Here is a 15,623-nt window from a genome sequence, read left to right as displayed (position 1 = left end):
AGTATCCCTGCATGATATCCACTAAGCAGTGCTAGAAGCCCCTGAGGATCCTGGCCAGACACTGTCTTAACCAGTCGATTTGGACCTAGATCCAGTGCCGCCCGTTGAGCCATTAATTCAGGTGCCGCAAACCATCAACCGGCTTCAGGTGAACACGAACAAACGGCATCGTGCAGAACCACCCAGTCTATAACGCACCACTCATGAGGTTCTCGATTCTGCTTCGAGGAGATGAGGCAACTTCGGGTCCAAGACTCCAACTACAACGTGACGGCAGTATTAGGACAGACAAACATAAGCCCGTCCGTTATACGTTAAATGCTACACCCTACCGAACTCCATAGTTACAGCCTGTTTCCCCGAATCCATGCTCAGTGAGTGTAACTCTGGCCAACCATGATACAGAGTCTCAACAGTGGCACGAGTTTGCATACCAGACTTGGGCGGACTCTGTAGAAAACGCATTGTCTGCATCAGACGCGCGTCCCTAAATCCGAAACAACAAACTCCCGATGCAAGAGAAAAAGCTTGCCTCGCCATCGCCCCTCCATCTTCGAGGTTTAGGCTCGATTATTAAGAAGTAACGCTCATGAACGCATTTACGGCGAATTCAATGTGCCCGACTTTTAGCTTCGCCTGTGTAATTAACAAATGTTATCAGCAGGGCCATACCCGTTATTCTTTGGCTGTTAATGTCTGGGGCTTCATGTTGGCGGCCTACATCAAATATCACAATTGGCGAATCATAATTCAACATTGCAATCTGACCTTAGACCTCGCTTCTTTCTTGGCAACATTCACTTATACTTCACCCTGTCGTCGGGTCTTTAATAAAGCGAAGATATCCCTCAGCTCAACCGTTGTGGCATGATCGAGAGCTCTGACCCACTGCAGGAGTCATCATGTTTCTCAATTATGTTATCTGCAGGGGATCTGTACCGATATCTGACTATGATATTAAGATGTTGCAGCACCAGATATGAATTTCATCGTCGGATACTACAGGATGTCAAATCTACGCTTTGGGCGAAACTCGTGAGGTTATCCGTTTTCGTACCCTCGATCCCAACTTCTCGACAGTCCAGTAACTTTGCAGTGTTTTCGGAATCCGAATATGTAAATTCGTTGTTGCGTATTCAACTTAGTCCTGTGTTCTTATTTGGATTCAGTATGCCGATTTGTCTGCCATGTGGTAGTGCGTAATGCTAGACTTGTGTCGGGCGTCTCCAAGGATTTCGCGCAAGACCTAAGTATCTATCGTTATGAGAATGCGAGGCAAGTGATGGATACCCGTGCACAGTATTTACTATGTAAATTAATCATTGACTGTACTTCGTCGTTATTCTCTGCCAACATTTAGTCCGTTGGATAGATATAGTATGTGTTGCTCCGGCACCACACGGTATTGGGGATCTCAGACATTTCATAATCCCTTGCATTGCTAGTCGAGACTCTTCAGGGTAGCAGTCATTGGGATCTTGGCATCCAGGCTACGGGCTTCACTATGTTTCTCTCGTCACTGAATCAGAACCAGCCGATGTCTCGGAAAAGCAACCGAGGATGGGGACCACAGGCAGCTCGATATTGAGGGTACCGGGGATTGTGCTAGGCTAATTGAATGCTGTCGATAGCGAAAGCATTGCTATGTAGTGATCTACCAGAAGATCTCCAGCGACCAGTTTTGCGTTGAATGCACGAGCTCATATCCTAGATGAAGAGATCAAGTAACGAATGTCCAACGAATCTCGGACACAACAAATGCGAACAGCTTGAATAAGCTCGATAGCTGCATGCCTCAACCGTAGGGCTGGGGAGCCCGAGGTTCTCATCGACTGCCAGCTGACGTGAGGACGAAGGATTCCGAACCTTTGCATTAGACGTTGGCTCGGCTGAGAACAACTGAGCTTTAAAGCCCGCTACTTGGTGGCCTTGTCTGTAAATTCACCACAGCAAGATGCAGTCAGAATGGCGGGCCACAAAATCTCACCTTTAACTCGTCCGAGATTGGATCGAATTCAGAACGGAGAGGAACAGGTAACGGACAAGACCGCAAACTATGTACGTACCCTGCCTGCGCCGCAGCATCATCAATGTCTCTAACCAACCAGGCTGAGCAAGTCCAGCCAGTTGTCGGCTCGTTCCAGCTAATTTCAAGTCGCTAAGACAGGACCGGCTATTTTTAGAACATGTGCTTTGTTGTGGCAGATTCTTTGTCGTGTTTCGGACAAAAGACTAACCCAGTCGAGCGTTTTAGCCAAGTAACCTCAAAACAAGGGAGGAATCCTCAGATTGGCCGCAGAGCAACCATCTGAATGTCACCAATCGTGATCTTGCCAGAGATAGGGGATAGAGAGGGGAAGTAATACAAACACATGCTTCTTTTTGAGTAATGAAGCCCGTTTTGTTTGTTCTGCGTTGGCGGTCAGCAACCAAGCACCGAAGCAGCAATTCGGGACATGGTTAAATCTGACTGCTGACGGGTTCTGGCGAACTAGCTGCCATGGCCCAGAAGTCGTGCAGGTGAGCAGGCTTGCAGTAGGCTCAGCGGCTGATGTCAAAGGGAAAAGGATCGTAAGCCAACAGGGCTGGGTGCGGGTACTCCCAAACAAAAGGTGATGGCTGACTGGCCTGCAAGTTCCTGAGGGAGCCAGACTGCAAAGCCCGTGCCTTTGGGGGGAAATTAGGGACCATTGCCCGTACCAGACAACGATGCGCAGGGCATGTGGCGGGAGAAAGGGGATGACGATCTTCCGGCAAGTCGGCGGTTGAAGGAAAAGGGGAGTCAAATGGTACTTAACTTGGCTTCTGGAACTTTACGTTCGTCCCCCGCAGAAGCTGCTAAACTACACGCTGAAACAGCAGAGAACTGTGCAACACAGTTAGTACTGAGCAAACGGTAAGCGCCAGGCCTCAGCAGCAATGCAGATGCAAAACCGACAATTCTCAGCTTTAGGCATCGGGCCTGTCAGTGGCATGCCCCATGGTCTTTGGATGGACAACAATGCAAAGTGCCAGGGTCCCGTAGTTATCTCCATAATCTGTGGCACTCTAGTTCCTCATTTCAAGGAACTTGGTTCCAGTAAACTGTAAGACGGGGTGGGAAAAAAAAAGAGGCCGATTGAACGGTGAGCAGACCAACGTAGATATTGCGGTGGCTGAAGTCTTCGTTATGAGAGTTGAATGAAGAACCAGCCGTCTTCTCCGCCCTGAAATGTTGGCTGGCTTTGGGATCAATGCTGATGAGATGATCTAGCGGTACTGTACGTACGTTGGTAGCCAGTTACACGTCTATTCGTACAGTGTAGATTGTAGATCTCTCGATAGTTTACAGCCGCAAGCCTCTTGGGTCTGTTCTGGCCTTGGGAAATGCTTCAACGTGCAGAAAGCCAGTAGAGTTTGACGGCATGCCCGTCTCAACGCTCAGCCAGGTTAAAGGATATCTGCGCGTTAGTCGTCAACAGCTGTGAATCGCCATCAGGGAACTCACCAGCCCAAAATGCACTGCAGTCAGATTCTCGTTTCTTAGAGGGCGGGTATCTGATTCTTGACAGGGATGGCAGCTGGAGATGGGATGGATCCTCGCCCCCCCAAGTACCAAGTTATGGCGGAGTGGAGTGGCTCAGCAGGCTTAGCGCGAGATGAGTCCCCTATTCTTACCTCTCTTTCTAAGCTGTGAGCCCAGTCGTGGAGCAAAACGAGATTCGTTCCCAGGGCCTTTCATCAAAACATTTTCTCAGAGGAGAGGAGAAAAATAAACCCTGTCACTAGCCTTCTTCTTTGCCTTCATTATCCCTCTTCCCTCCTATCCTCGACTTCATCCTCCTTATCCTTTCCCCCCGCTCCAACTATCACCATTCTTTTGAGGCTGGCGCCTCAAGTTTCCTACTGTATCTGTTGACTGTTGCTGGGGCCAAGGTACTAGAGCTGCTAAGCTGCCACTGCTATTCAATAGGTGGCTGCCCGTGACCACCATTCGCATTTCCTTCCTCCTGTTTCAGCTCCTATCTCGACTAGAGAAAAACTCACAACACCATCTTCACTTCGCATCGCTCTCGCGCATCATTTATCCGAAGCTCATCGACTAGAATCCCAACAGTGCTGAGCGCCTACGGGAGCATAACTATTCACCATGGCGTACAATGGCCGTGATCAGGAGTATGGAGGACATGCTTTGCAGGACCTTCCTGCTGGCGGAAGCGTGAGTGCACATTCTTTGTCCATAGCTTAATGCTGAACGACAAGGACTAATTCTTCTCCAGCAGTACCATCTCCCCCCTCAAGAGAACGACGAGGAGCAGGGCCGCGGCCTCTTGAACTCGGGTTACGACCAAGATCGACTTGGCGCCCGCACTCCCCCCGACCGCCCCGTCTCTGCTTACAGTCTCACTGAGTCCTATGCCCCTGGAGCCTCGTCAACCATGCCTGGCCAGGGACCTACTGGATATGGTGATGGAGGCAGCTTTGGTCAGTTTGGTAACCTTGACGCCGCTGCCCCTTTCCCTCGCCCCGACTCTGCCTTCGATCCCGAAGACAGCTGGGTTGAGCGACAGCAGCAGCCTCAGATGGGCGGTGGTCTTGGCCGCTCGAAAACCCGAAAGATCAAGCTGGTTCAGGGTTCAGTTCTGAGCATTGATTACCCTGTGCCAAGTGCGATCAAGAATGCTGTCCAGCCTCAGTATCGCGACGCTGAGAGTGGTACCGAAGAGTTCCATAAGATGCGATATACCGCTGCCACCTGTGATCCCAACGACTTCACACTCAAGAACGGTTACGATTTGCGACCTCGCATGTACAACCGACACACTGAGTTGCTGATCGCCATTACATACTATAACGAAGACAAGGTTCTTCTCGCACGAACACTGCATCACACCATGCAGAACATCCGCGACATCGTCAACCTGAAGAAGTCGACCTTCTGGAACAAGGGCGGCCCAGCTTGGCAGAAGATCGTTGTATGCTTGGTTTTCGATGGTATCGACAAGGCTGACAAGAACACCCTGGATGTCCTTGCCACTGTCGGCGTGTACCAGGACGGTGTTATCAAGAAGGATGTCGACGGCAAGGAGACTGTTGCTCACATCTTCGAATACACCAGCCAGCTTTCCGTCACGCCCAACCAGCAGCTTATTCGACCCACAAACGAAGGCTCACAGAACTTGCCACCAGTTCAGATGATCTTCTGTTTGAAGCAGAAGAACACCAAGAAGATTAACTCGCATCGATGGTTGTTCAACGCCTTCGGCCGTATCTTGAATCCTGAGGTGTGTATCCTGCTCGATGCGGGTACCAAGCCCAGTCCCCGATCTCTCCTTGCTCTTTGGGAGGGATTTTACAACGATAAGGACCTGGGAGGTGCTTGTGGTGAAATTCACGCTATGTTGGGTAAAGGCGGTAAGAAACTGTTCAACCCCCTCGTTGCCGTCCAGAACTTCGAGTACAAGATTTCGAACATTCTGGACAAGCCTCTCGAGTCTTCTTTTGGTTATGTGTCTGTCTTGCCTGGTGCTTTCTCGGCCTACCGATTTCGAGCCATCATGGGCCGTCCGCTGGAACAGTATTTCCATGGTGATCATACCTTGTCTAAGATGCTTGGTAAGAAGGGTATCGATGGTATGAACATTTTCAAGAAGAACATGTTCTTGGCCGAGGATCGTATTCTTTGTTTTGAGCTGGTCGCCAAGGCTGGCCAGAAGTGGCACTTGTCCTATATCAAGGCTGCCAAGGGTGAAACAGATGTGCCCGAAGGTGCAGCTGAATTCATTAGTCAACGTCGACGATGGCTCAACGGTTCATTCGCTGCCACACTATACTCACTGATGCATTTCGGACGAATGTACAAGTCGGGTCATAACATCATCCGCATGTTTTTCCTCCACATTCAACTCATCTACACCACTCTCAACACTCTCTTCGCATGGTTCTCTCTTGGTTCTTATTGGCTTACAACATCCGTTATCATGGATCTTGTGGGTACTCCCAACGCTACGTCCGGTGTTCACGCCTGGCCATTCGGCGACACGGGTACACCTGTCGTCAATGCCCTGCTTCAGTACCTCTACTTAGCCTTCGTCATGCTCCAGTTCATTCTGGCTCTTGGTAACAGGCCCAAGGGCTCCAAGTTCACATACATCGCTTCCTTCATGGTCTTCAGTCTCATTCAGGGTTACATCCTGGTTCTCTCAGCCTACCTGGTTGTTCGTGCTTTTGACACGCCCATTGGAGACCAGATCTCGTTCGCCTCGACCGACGCTTTCCTTGACAGTTTCTTTGGTGGTTCAAGCGCTGGAGGTGTTATTTTAGTCGCTCTTATCACCATCTATGGACTCAATTTTGTTGCCTCGTTCATGTACCTCGATCCCTGGCACATGTTCCACTCCTTCCCCTACTATCTACTTCTCATGTCGACTTACATCAACATTCTCATGGTTTATGCCTTCAACAACTGGCACGATGTCTCTTGGGGTACCAAGGGCTCAGACAAGGCTGAGGCACTTCCCTCTGCCCACGTCACCAAGGGTGAGAAGAACGAGGTTGTTGTCGAGGAAGTTGAGAAGGAGCAGGAGGATATCGACAGTCAATTCGAGCAGACTGTCCGCCGAGCTCTTGCTCCCTTCAAGGAGGAGGAAGAGGTTGAAAAGGCCGATGTTGAGGATGGTTACAAGTCTTTCCGAACAGGACTCGTCGTCAGCTGGTTGTTCGGAAACATTCTCCTTATTGTCTGCATTACCAGCGACAAGTTTGATAACCTCGGATGGGGTGTAAGTTTTCCTGAGGCTATGCGATATGTGGCCTATACTAACAATTTGATAGGAACCTGCCACAGATCGCAAGGCGCATTACTTCCAGTTCCTTCTGTACGCTACTGCCGTGCTCTCGCTCGTTCGTTTTGCCGGTTTCTTGTGGTTCCTGGGCAGGACTGGTATCATGTGCTGTTTTTCGAGACGATAAGCTTCGTGCGTACCTACGCTCGTTGTATTCGACACTCACACTTTTCTGGAGAGACCAGGTACGGGAAAGTACTGGCACTTGTCATAGTAGACAAACTGGATTTTTGTACCGGATACCTTTGTTATGTAACGTACGCTGGGTTTTGACTATTTGAGTTAATGGAGGGACATCCACAAAAGAGGACATTGGAAGTGAAGGTATTCAGACCAGACCTGAGCACGAGCAAATGCATCTCTATTTAGTCTTTTTCAGATTGGCATCTGCCCCTGGGGGTTTATGACGCATTTGAATGATATGATTTTTTTTTGATAGTTAATATTGCCTGTGTTTTCTTCCCATTGGCTACCTTAATCGGGTGCTCACTCACACGACCGATGATGCGTCAATCCGGTGGTATCGCCTAAACTTCGGTGGGGTTCAGGGATTAGGCTTGTGGCTGCCTTACGCCGTGTTATCTTATCAAGCATCATCACCTTTTCCACTAAGCACGACTAGATCCTTCTCGCAACTGAGTTCAGCGTATTCACAACCAATCTCTCGGAATCTTGCAGTGCTACTTGTCCTACACTATCCTACAACCTCACCTTTGTATCGTGCCTGGGCTCTCGCACTCCATTTTCTGTCATCTCATCAAGGGTCTTTCCACAGCGCATAGCGACACAGCCCAAACCGGGGCCCCCCACATCCACGATGTTGAAGATATGGTCGATGGTGAGTTATCTACCAGCCGCCACCAGCCAGTTAGACACTGACAGTGGTATAGAAAAAGGAGCAGAAGGAGGCAGAGAACGCAGAGGGCCAGGCGACGGGTGGCAAGAAGAAGAAGGTGACTGCAGCTCAGCTGCGCGTGCAAAAAGGTATGCTTCATCCTGTCCAGACCTTGACGTGTAGCGGTGTGTTTAGGATGAAGAGGTTGACGCATGCTGCAACAGATCTTTCAGAACTTTCCCTCGGATCGACGATGAAGACAGAGTTCCCCGACCCCGATGACATCCTTAACTTCGTACTCATGATCGACCCTGATGAGGGTATGTACCGAGGCAGCCGCTTTACCTTCGATTTCACCATAAACCAGAACTTTCCCCACGAGCCTCCCAAAGTCCGATGCCGAGAAAAGATCTACCATCCCAATATCGATCTTGAGGGCAAGGTCTGCCTGAACATTCTACGAGAGGATTGGAAGCCAGTGCTGAACTTGAATGCTGTGATTGTTGGCCTGCAGGTATGGAGTCTAGAAAGAAAAGCGTCTTGAGTTGCTCAGACGTGAAATACGAAGTAAAATGATTGTGGATTGGTGACTAATATGCTTGCAGTTCCTGTTCCTCGAACCCAACGCATCGGACCCGCTCAACAAGGAGGCAGCTGAGGATCTACGAAACAACCGAGAGGGATTCAAGCGCAACGTGAGGACTGCTATGGGTGGCGGAGTAGTCAAGGGCAGGACATACGACAGGGTCCTGAAATAGATTTGGAATAAGACAAATAACAGGAGTCGCAGGGATGGAGAATCCGAAGGGATGGGCCGTTAAGATTCGGGGACGATACAACGACTTAATGGGTGTTTGAGACAGACAAGCATTTGATAGCAAAGAGCATCGCGTGGCGTCTGATAAATCCATGATCTTGATTAGGCAATCCTTCAGCTTCCAAACTTTCCATGATTATTGATAGTGACGGGTTTTGGTTGAGAGGAGAGTCAATGGCGAGAGGTGGGGTAGAGTCGACCAGAGCTGAGCTTGCGATGCATGCTCGCGTACATGATGATCCCAAGCTCACTTCAACCAACTAATCTGTATTGCCTTTTTGAGTCAGAGGGAGTCTTAGTACTCTATTGGCTGGTGACATCTCGCTGCCCTGGCTGCCGACGCAAGATCAACGGCTCAAGATGAATACGGCGTGGCTTGCCTGGTTTGCTTCGTGGTCCCGCCTACACACGTGGAGTACAGACTATAACGTGGAGTCCAGAAATGTGAATTGAGCCTCATCTAGGTGCTAAGAGTCCGCAACCCGGAGTAAGTGGATTTTCAAGGAGTCAACATTGAGCCAGATCTAGACTATCTTGTCTGACATATCGGCCGGAGGAAGTGATAGAGCCCCCGATATGTAGCTTAAGGACCCCGAGCGCGGTGCAGCTGCCGTTGCCGCTCGTAGATATGGAGTCGCGATGCTGAGTTCGGCAGGGCCTTATTGGACAAGACGCCTGAATCGGCCGTGATGCTGTTCGTCGGACGATATGCGGCTTATGAGCTCGGGGGAACTAGCAGAACTCCGAAGCAAGAGGGCCCATATCTTTTGAGGGTTACCCCGTCAAAGCATTAGCTCCAAGTTGGGATAGCTTGAGATGGTGTGGGCGAGAAGTGTTCAATTTTGCCACGCAATTGATATCAATTAGGGCTATGATTTTGAGAAGATCTTGGAAGAATTGGACAGTAAGAGGAGCAGCGAGTGTTTTTTTTTCTTTTTCTTTAATTAGTATTATCACTGTCTATTCTTGTGTCTTGGGCCGCCTTCTTCTGGCGGTCAGATCTATATGCAACGGCATCTAAAAACGCACACAGAGAGCTTTGGTGGTTAGACAATATTAAGTCACCGCTAATTGGCCGAAACTTGACGTGACTCAAGGTGAGAAATCCTTACCCAAGTACCAGAGTTCTCCAGGTCTAATGTTCATGGTACACATTTCCCCTCACTCCGATACGCTCTCAGTCAAGTCGCCTCTACCCACATAGCCCCAGACCCATCCCCGCTGCTCAGCGTAGGGCCCCCCACCTCACAGTACGAGCCGAAATCGGTCCCCCCTCCAAGCGATGTCCCTTGGAGAGAAAATTAGTGATAGCTTAAACCTACTTAACCTTTACTCTCGCCATTGCCTTTCCCTCTTTTCCTTCCTCCTCATCCTCTCTCAGACACTCTCCCCTCAGTTCCCAAACTGTCTCCTCACATCCTCACAATGGCTTCTCGCAACTTCACAAAGGCCCTCCGTGGCCCTGCCCGCCAACTGGCTTCTGCTCCCCGTGTTCAGCAGCGAACTTTCGTTGCTGCTGCTCGCTCCGCTGCTCGTGTTGGTGCTGTTGCCCGACCTGTTGCCGCTGGCCCCGTCCAGCAGCAGGTTCGTGGTGTCAAGACCATTGACTTTGCTGGCCACAAGGAGGACGTCTATGGTGAGTTACATCTCCGATTGCGGTTGCTGGATCAACTGGACAGCCAATACTGACTAGTACTTCACAGAGCGTGCCGACTGGCCCCAAGAGAAGCTTCTTGAGTACTTCAAGAACGACACCCTGGCCCTCATTGGCTACGGCTCTCAGGGCCACGGCCAGGGTCTTAACCTCCGTGACAACGGCCTCAACGTCATCGTTGGTGTCCGAAAGAACGGAAAGTCCTGGAAGGATGCTGAGCAGGATGGCTGGGTTGCCGGCAAGAACCTGTTCGACGTTGACGAGGCCATCTCTCGTGGTACCATCGTCATGAACCTTCTCTCCGATGCTGCCCAGTCTGAGACTTGGCCCGCCATCAAGCCCCAGCTCGTTGAGGGCAAGGTAAGCAGAATTCCCCACCCATTGTCAGTCCAGGCATAGATCTAACACATAAATCTTGCAGACCCTTTACTTCTCCCACGGTTTCTCCCCCGTCTTCAAGGACCTCACCAAGGTTGAGGTTCCCTCCAACATCGACGTCATCCTCTGCGCTCCCAAGGGCTCTGGCCGAACCGTCCGATCTCTCTTCCGTGAGGGCCGTGGTATCAACTCCTCTTTCGCCGTCTACCAGGATGTCACTGGCAAGGCCGAGGAGAAGGCTATCGCCCTTGGTGTCGCCATCGGCTCTGGCTACCTCTACAAGACCACCTTCGAGAAGGAGGTCTACTCCGATCTCTACGGTGAGCGTGGCTGCCTCATGGGTGGTATCCACGGTATGTTCCTCGCTCAGTACGAGGTCCTCCGCGAGCGCGGCCACAGCCCCAGCGAGGCCTTCAACGAGACTGTTGAGGAGGCTACCCAGTCTCTCTACCCTCTTATCGGCGCCAACGGCATGGACTGGATGTACGAGGCTTGCTCCACCACTGCCCGTCGTGGTGCCATCGACTGGAGCCCCCGCTTCAAGGACGCCCTGAAGCCAGTCTTCAACTCCCTCTACGACGCCGTCAAGGATGGTTCCGAGACCAAGCGATCTCTCGAGTACAACAGCCAGCCTGACTACCGTGAGAAGTACGAGGCAGAGATGAAGGAGATCCGTGATCTCGAGATCTGGCGCGCCGGCAAGGCCGTCCGATCTCTCCGACCCGAGAACCAGAAGTAAGCGGCTATTAATGTTGAATGATAATTTGTGAGCGGGAGATGGACATGGGATGGGATGCCTAGGAAACGGCTTTTATGAACCACATGAACTTTCTGTCTGTACTTTTAAAAAATTTCCTGGGCTCTGGAGGGGGATCTGAAATTGGTCCAAAAGTTGATATCAGGCTTGAAGCCAAAACGAATACCATTTTTATTTTACGTTAGACGAACAAATCCTATCGGTTCAATTCGCTGGTGATACTTAGTTCTTTGACATTCGAATGTGATCCATTGGGCCTTTGTTGCCTTCCCACGCCTTAAACATGACAAGCAGCGTCTAGTGTCAGCTTGGCGACGAGATTGTAACGTTAACCATTTGCTAAAACAGGCAGTTGGGAGTAGCCGACAACCGGAGCATGACTAGAGAGTTGGTGATACTTAAGAACCTCGACTGCGCAGCATAGGGCCACAGTTCGTCCATCTCGTAGACTTATACCTTGAACCCAACCATTCTAACTTAGCATTACCACAATCAACATGGCTGATCTATCAACAACTCCCCCATTGACTCGTGAGTCAGTCATCGAAGCTCACAAGCTCATCAGCCCATATGTCCACTTTACGCCCGTTCTGACCAACCAGACTATCACGAAACTAGCTTCAACCCCTCGCACAGCGGAAGAGCTCGAAGGGACTCGTTATGCTGGTAGAACGCCGGCCCGGCCGGTGCTAAGACTCTGGTTCAAATGCGAGAATTTGCAACGCATTGGCGCTTTTAAAGCGAGAGGTGCTTTTCATGCCATCGAGAGGCTGAAGAAAGAGCCAGGATGGTTAGAGGGAGGGGGCAAGGAGAAAGGAGTCGTGACACACAGTTCCGGTAACAGGGTCACATACGTGCTTTATCCGACGATGATGGCTAATTGTTACAGGAAATCATGCTCAAGCACTAGCCCTTGCGGCTCGAGAGAGTGGCATCAAAGCCCACATTGTCATGCCTGAGATTTCCAACCCCAAGAAGATCGCTGGAACAAAAGGCTACGGTGCTCGCGTTATATTTAGCGGAAGCACATCCACTGAACGTGAAGCAATGGCCGCAAAAGTCATCGCTGAGACAGGAGCTCGACTTGTGCCGCCCTATGACCACCCGGATATTCTCCTTGGACAAGGCACCATCGGCCTAGAATTCCAACAGCAAGTTTCCGAATTGATGACTGCTGATGCCGTCGTTGACGGGCAGAGGAGACTTTTCCGGGCACCGGTTACAGGACGAGACAACGAGGCGCCGAGGACCAAGAAGGAGAAACCTGGCTTGGACGCTATCATGACCCCTTGCGGTGGCGGTGGTATGCTCTCAGGTGTTGCTCTGAGCTGTGAAGGCACTGGGATTCGAGTGTTTGGCTCGGAGCCATCGTTTGAGGGTGCTGATGATGCAAAGCGTGGATTCGAGTCGGGCACACGAATCACAACAGTCAAGACTCTTACAGTTGCCGATGGACTACGCACTCCCGTGGGTGAGCATCCTTGGTCAGTCATATACGGCCGCCGCTTAGTATCGGGCATGTACAGCGTCACTGAGGAAGAGATCCTGGCGGCTATGAAGCTGGTGTTTGAGCGGTTCAAGCTGGTTGTCGAGCCCAGTGCTTGCGTCCCGCTGGCGGTGGCGCTGTTTGATGAGGAATTCAGATCAATGGTAGAGCGAGAAGCTGGCGAAGGGGGCTGGGACCTCGGACTGGTGTTCAGCGGTGGTAATATTGGTCTTGATGCTGTTGGCAAGCTCTTCGAAGATAGCAAGTAAAATTTCATGTTGATGGATGGATATAGACGCAGTCTGGAATATGAAATGTGATTGTTTTCGTTCTTATTTGCTTGATTGTATATGAAATACATAGTTCCACACATCGACTTATCGTGACTGCATTATTTTCTACCCCTTGGCCGCGATCTTCACTGGGCCAGTGCTTCATCCATAGTTTTCCTCCACTTCGTGGCGTTCTTCCTCAGCAGGATGATGCTAACGTAACTAATAATGAGACAGCATATACAGAGAATTGTAAAAACCCATCCAACGTTAATGGCGTTAATCCATGGAGCAGCAACAATGGCGCCGATACAACTAAGCGTGTTGCGAACAAAGTTATTGATGGCAACGCCTGAGGAACTGCGCTTACGGATTAGCTCTGTGAGCATGGTGGTAGCCACTGACTGGAAGAACCCGTTAGCTAGTGAACCCGAGAGAGGAGGGTATTATCTTACAAAGACAAGCATGGATGAGATTCCAAAGAAGAATAGGGCGAGACATGGTACTACAGGGTGCAAACCGTAACGAAGCACCCAGCCAAACATGAGTAGTGCCAGAGGATAAATGGTCGTCATTACCCAGGCATTCTCCCTCATTCGGTCTTCCGGAAGATATATCAGCTTCCCGTCCTCATCGTAACGACCAGCTTTACGGGCTTCTCTCGCCATGATTTTGTCGATCCAGCGCCCACCAAACAGCGATCCACAGATGTAGCCCAAACCGGAGGGGATGTACATGAGACCAATGGAAAGCTGGCCGAAGTTGTATGGGTCACGGGAAAACTTCTGCTGGATAGCAATATTGACAACGTAGAGAGAACCAAAAGCAATGGCAGCAAGAAGCACGGTGATGAGAACGGGCGGAAACCGTAGGTAGAGGAGAACTCCTAAAGGATCAATGAGGAAATGTCGAGCAGATTTGGCGAAGTTTTTGGTCTTGACCTTGGCCGAGTCCATAGTGCGCATTCGACTGAGTCCCTGAGTCTCTGCAGTAGGCAACGTAGCCTCAGGCTTACGTTGCAACGTCTCAGGGAGGAAGAAGAGAATCATCAAGAGGACAACGAGACCGTATATAGCGAGAAACCACATAGTCGCTTGCCATCCAATCTCCTGAGTCAACGCACCACCAACGATAGGGGCTATCAGAGGCCCTAACAATGGACCAAGATAGAATAGACTCATAGCTTTGCCACGCTCAAACACCTCAAACAGATCAGCGATTGAGCCTGCACCTGTCGAGTGAGCACTTGCGGAAGCGCCACCGGCGCACATGCGGAAGACGATAAGCATGGTGATATTCTTGCTAATGGCAGAGAGGACGGAGAATATGAGGAAGAGTGCGAAAGAGATGAGATATATAGAGCGACGGCCAAACTCTTCAGAGAACGAGGACCACCATAGGGGGAAGATGGCCATGGATATCATATACAGGGCGACTGACAGGTTGGTGACAGTCTCAGAAGTGTTGAACTCTTTCACCAACACGGGAAGTGCAGCTATTCTTGTCAACTCTGGATGCAACCATCATTTTCAAGGACTTACGATAGACAATAGTCGAGCCTAAAGGTGCAGCAGCTGTGGCCAATGCTATGATGCCGGTGAGAAACCATTTCGTCGAGTTCTTGTAATCAGGAGGATACGCAATCTCAGGCACCAATGTCAGTTTTGCAAAAAGACCACGCCTTTTCGACCTCGGAACAACAGAAAGAGCTCTCGATCGTGCAGACGACGCTCTGGACTGGGCACGCTTGGTAGATCGTCGAGTATCTATATGTCCCAGGGGCTCACCGAGCACGACTGGCTCAATGGTATCTTGAACATCATGTTCTGATTTAATGGAACTTGATGCAGCAGTTCCCGGACGTTGGCCGTCCTCTTCTCGCTCAATATCGATCTTTTCATCATCAATCTCTTGCCTTTTCCCTGCAGGTTTCATTGTCACAGCGGCCGGGCCCGAAGATGTGGAGAAGCCTCGGCCGAAAAGTTGCGGTTATCGGGGCGGAAAGGGGTTTTCAAGATTAACTCTGAGATGGTTTGATATTCAGATATAGAATAGCAGTATATTCAGAACCATTGGAGCACTTGGAAAAAGAAAGAGAAAATATGAGAAAGGATTATAAAGGACCAGGGATAGTGACTTGCGGAAGAGTGATTCCGCCTTAGAGATGAACAATAAGGGAATCGCCCATCCTAGCACTTCAAACAATGCCGACTTTTGCGAGGAGAGACAAAACCACCCTGCTTCCGGTCCTGATTATGACCAATAGTTCTATTTTCTCTGGGTACTGTCCGCGGGACCACACCGAAGAGGGGGACGCCGAAGACGGTGCCGACGATAGGAAGCATATGAGGGTCGTGTGGGGTTAACGCGGAGATAACCTGGGACTTGGTGATGTTACTGGTGTGGGACTTCATTGTTTACTTTTATACGAGAACCTAATGTAAGGTGGAAATATACGAGATTATTGAATATCGAGCTATGTTTCTGAATTAGACTCAAGATGCAGTACCTGAGTTTTAAGACACCGGCGCAGCTTACAGGCAATTGCAATTTAGCTGTTGTTCATTCAAAATAGACAATGATTGATGAGCACGCCCGTT

General features: G+C 50.3%; 5 protein-coding genes across 5 annotated transcripts; 4 read left to right on the top strand and 1 right to left on the bottom strand.

Moving 5' to 3' along the window:
• The first annotated feature begins 3,681 nt into the window (after positions 1-3,681).
• Positions 3,682-7,266, top strand: FOBCDRAFT_182797 (chitin synthase 3a). Its single transcript, XM_031183949.3, has 3 exons — positions 3,682-4,198; positions 4,260-6,761; positions 6,814-7,266. Exons 1-3 carry the CDS (start codon positions 4,130-4,132, stop codon positions 6,949-6,951), a joined length of 2,709 nt encoding a protein of 902 aa, XP_031039591.1. The 5' UTR covers positions 3,682-4,129; the 3' UTR covers positions 6,952-7,266.
• A 155-nt stretch (positions 7,267-7,421) lies between these two features.
• On the top strand, positions 7,422-8,602 carry FOBCDRAFT_34967 (ubiquitin-conjugating enzyme/RWD-like protein). The gene is made up of 4 exons (XM_059612150.1): positions 7,422-7,662; positions 7,715-7,808; positions 7,884-8,173; positions 8,265-8,602. Exons 1-4 carry the CDS (start codon positions 7,642-7,644, stop codon positions 8,415-8,417), a joined length of 558 nt encoding a protein of 185 aa, XP_059464901.1. The 5' UTR covers positions 7,422-7,641; the 3' UTR covers positions 8,418-8,602.
• Positions 8,603-9,787: 1,185 nt separating this feature from the next.
• On the top strand, positions 9,788-11,483 carry FOBCDRAFT_182791 (6-phosphogluconate dehydrogenase). Its single transcript, XM_031183946.3, has 3 exons — positions 9,788-10,112; positions 10,180-10,490; positions 10,552-11,483. Exons 1-3 carry the CDS (start codon positions 9,902-9,904, stop codon positions 11,245-11,247), a joined length of 1,218 nt encoding a protein of 405 aa, XP_031039588.2. The 5' UTR covers positions 9,788-9,901; the 3' UTR covers positions 11,248-11,483.
• A 58-nt stretch (positions 11,484-11,541) lies between these two features.
• On the top strand, positions 11,542-13,086 carry FOBCDRAFT_182788 (tryptophan synthase beta subunit-like PLP-dependent enzyme). The gene is made up of 2 exons (XM_031183945.3): positions 11,542-12,102; positions 12,155-13,086. Exons 1-2 carry the CDS (start codon positions 11,763-11,765, stop codon positions 13,018-13,020), a joined length of 1,206 nt encoding a protein of 401 aa, XP_031039587.2. The 5' UTR covers positions 11,542-11,762; the 3' UTR covers positions 13,021-13,086.
• On the bottom strand, positions 13,045-15,193 carry FOBCDRAFT_223242 (major facilitator superfamily domain-containing protein). The gene is made up of 3 exons (XM_031183944.3): positions 14,565-15,193; positions 13,479-14,518; positions 13,045-13,427 (listed from the first exon to the last, which is right to left on the bottom strand). Exons 1-3 carry the CDS (start codon positions 14,956-14,958, stop codon positions 13,170-13,172), a joined length of 1,692 nt encoding a protein of 563 aa, XP_031039586.3. The 5' UTR covers positions 14,959-15,193; the 3' UTR covers positions 13,045-13,169.
• Positions 15,194-15,623: the final 430 nt, after the last annotated feature.

Source organism: Fusarium oxysporum, chromosome V, assembly GCF_013085055.1.
Source record: "Fusarium oxysporum Fo47 chromosome V, complete sequence".
Lineage (NCBI taxonomy): Eukaryota > Fungi > Ascomycota > Sordariomycetes > Hypocreales > Nectriaceae > Fusarium > Fusarium oxysporum.
This window is presented reverse-complemented; position numbering and strand designations above follow the sequence as displayed.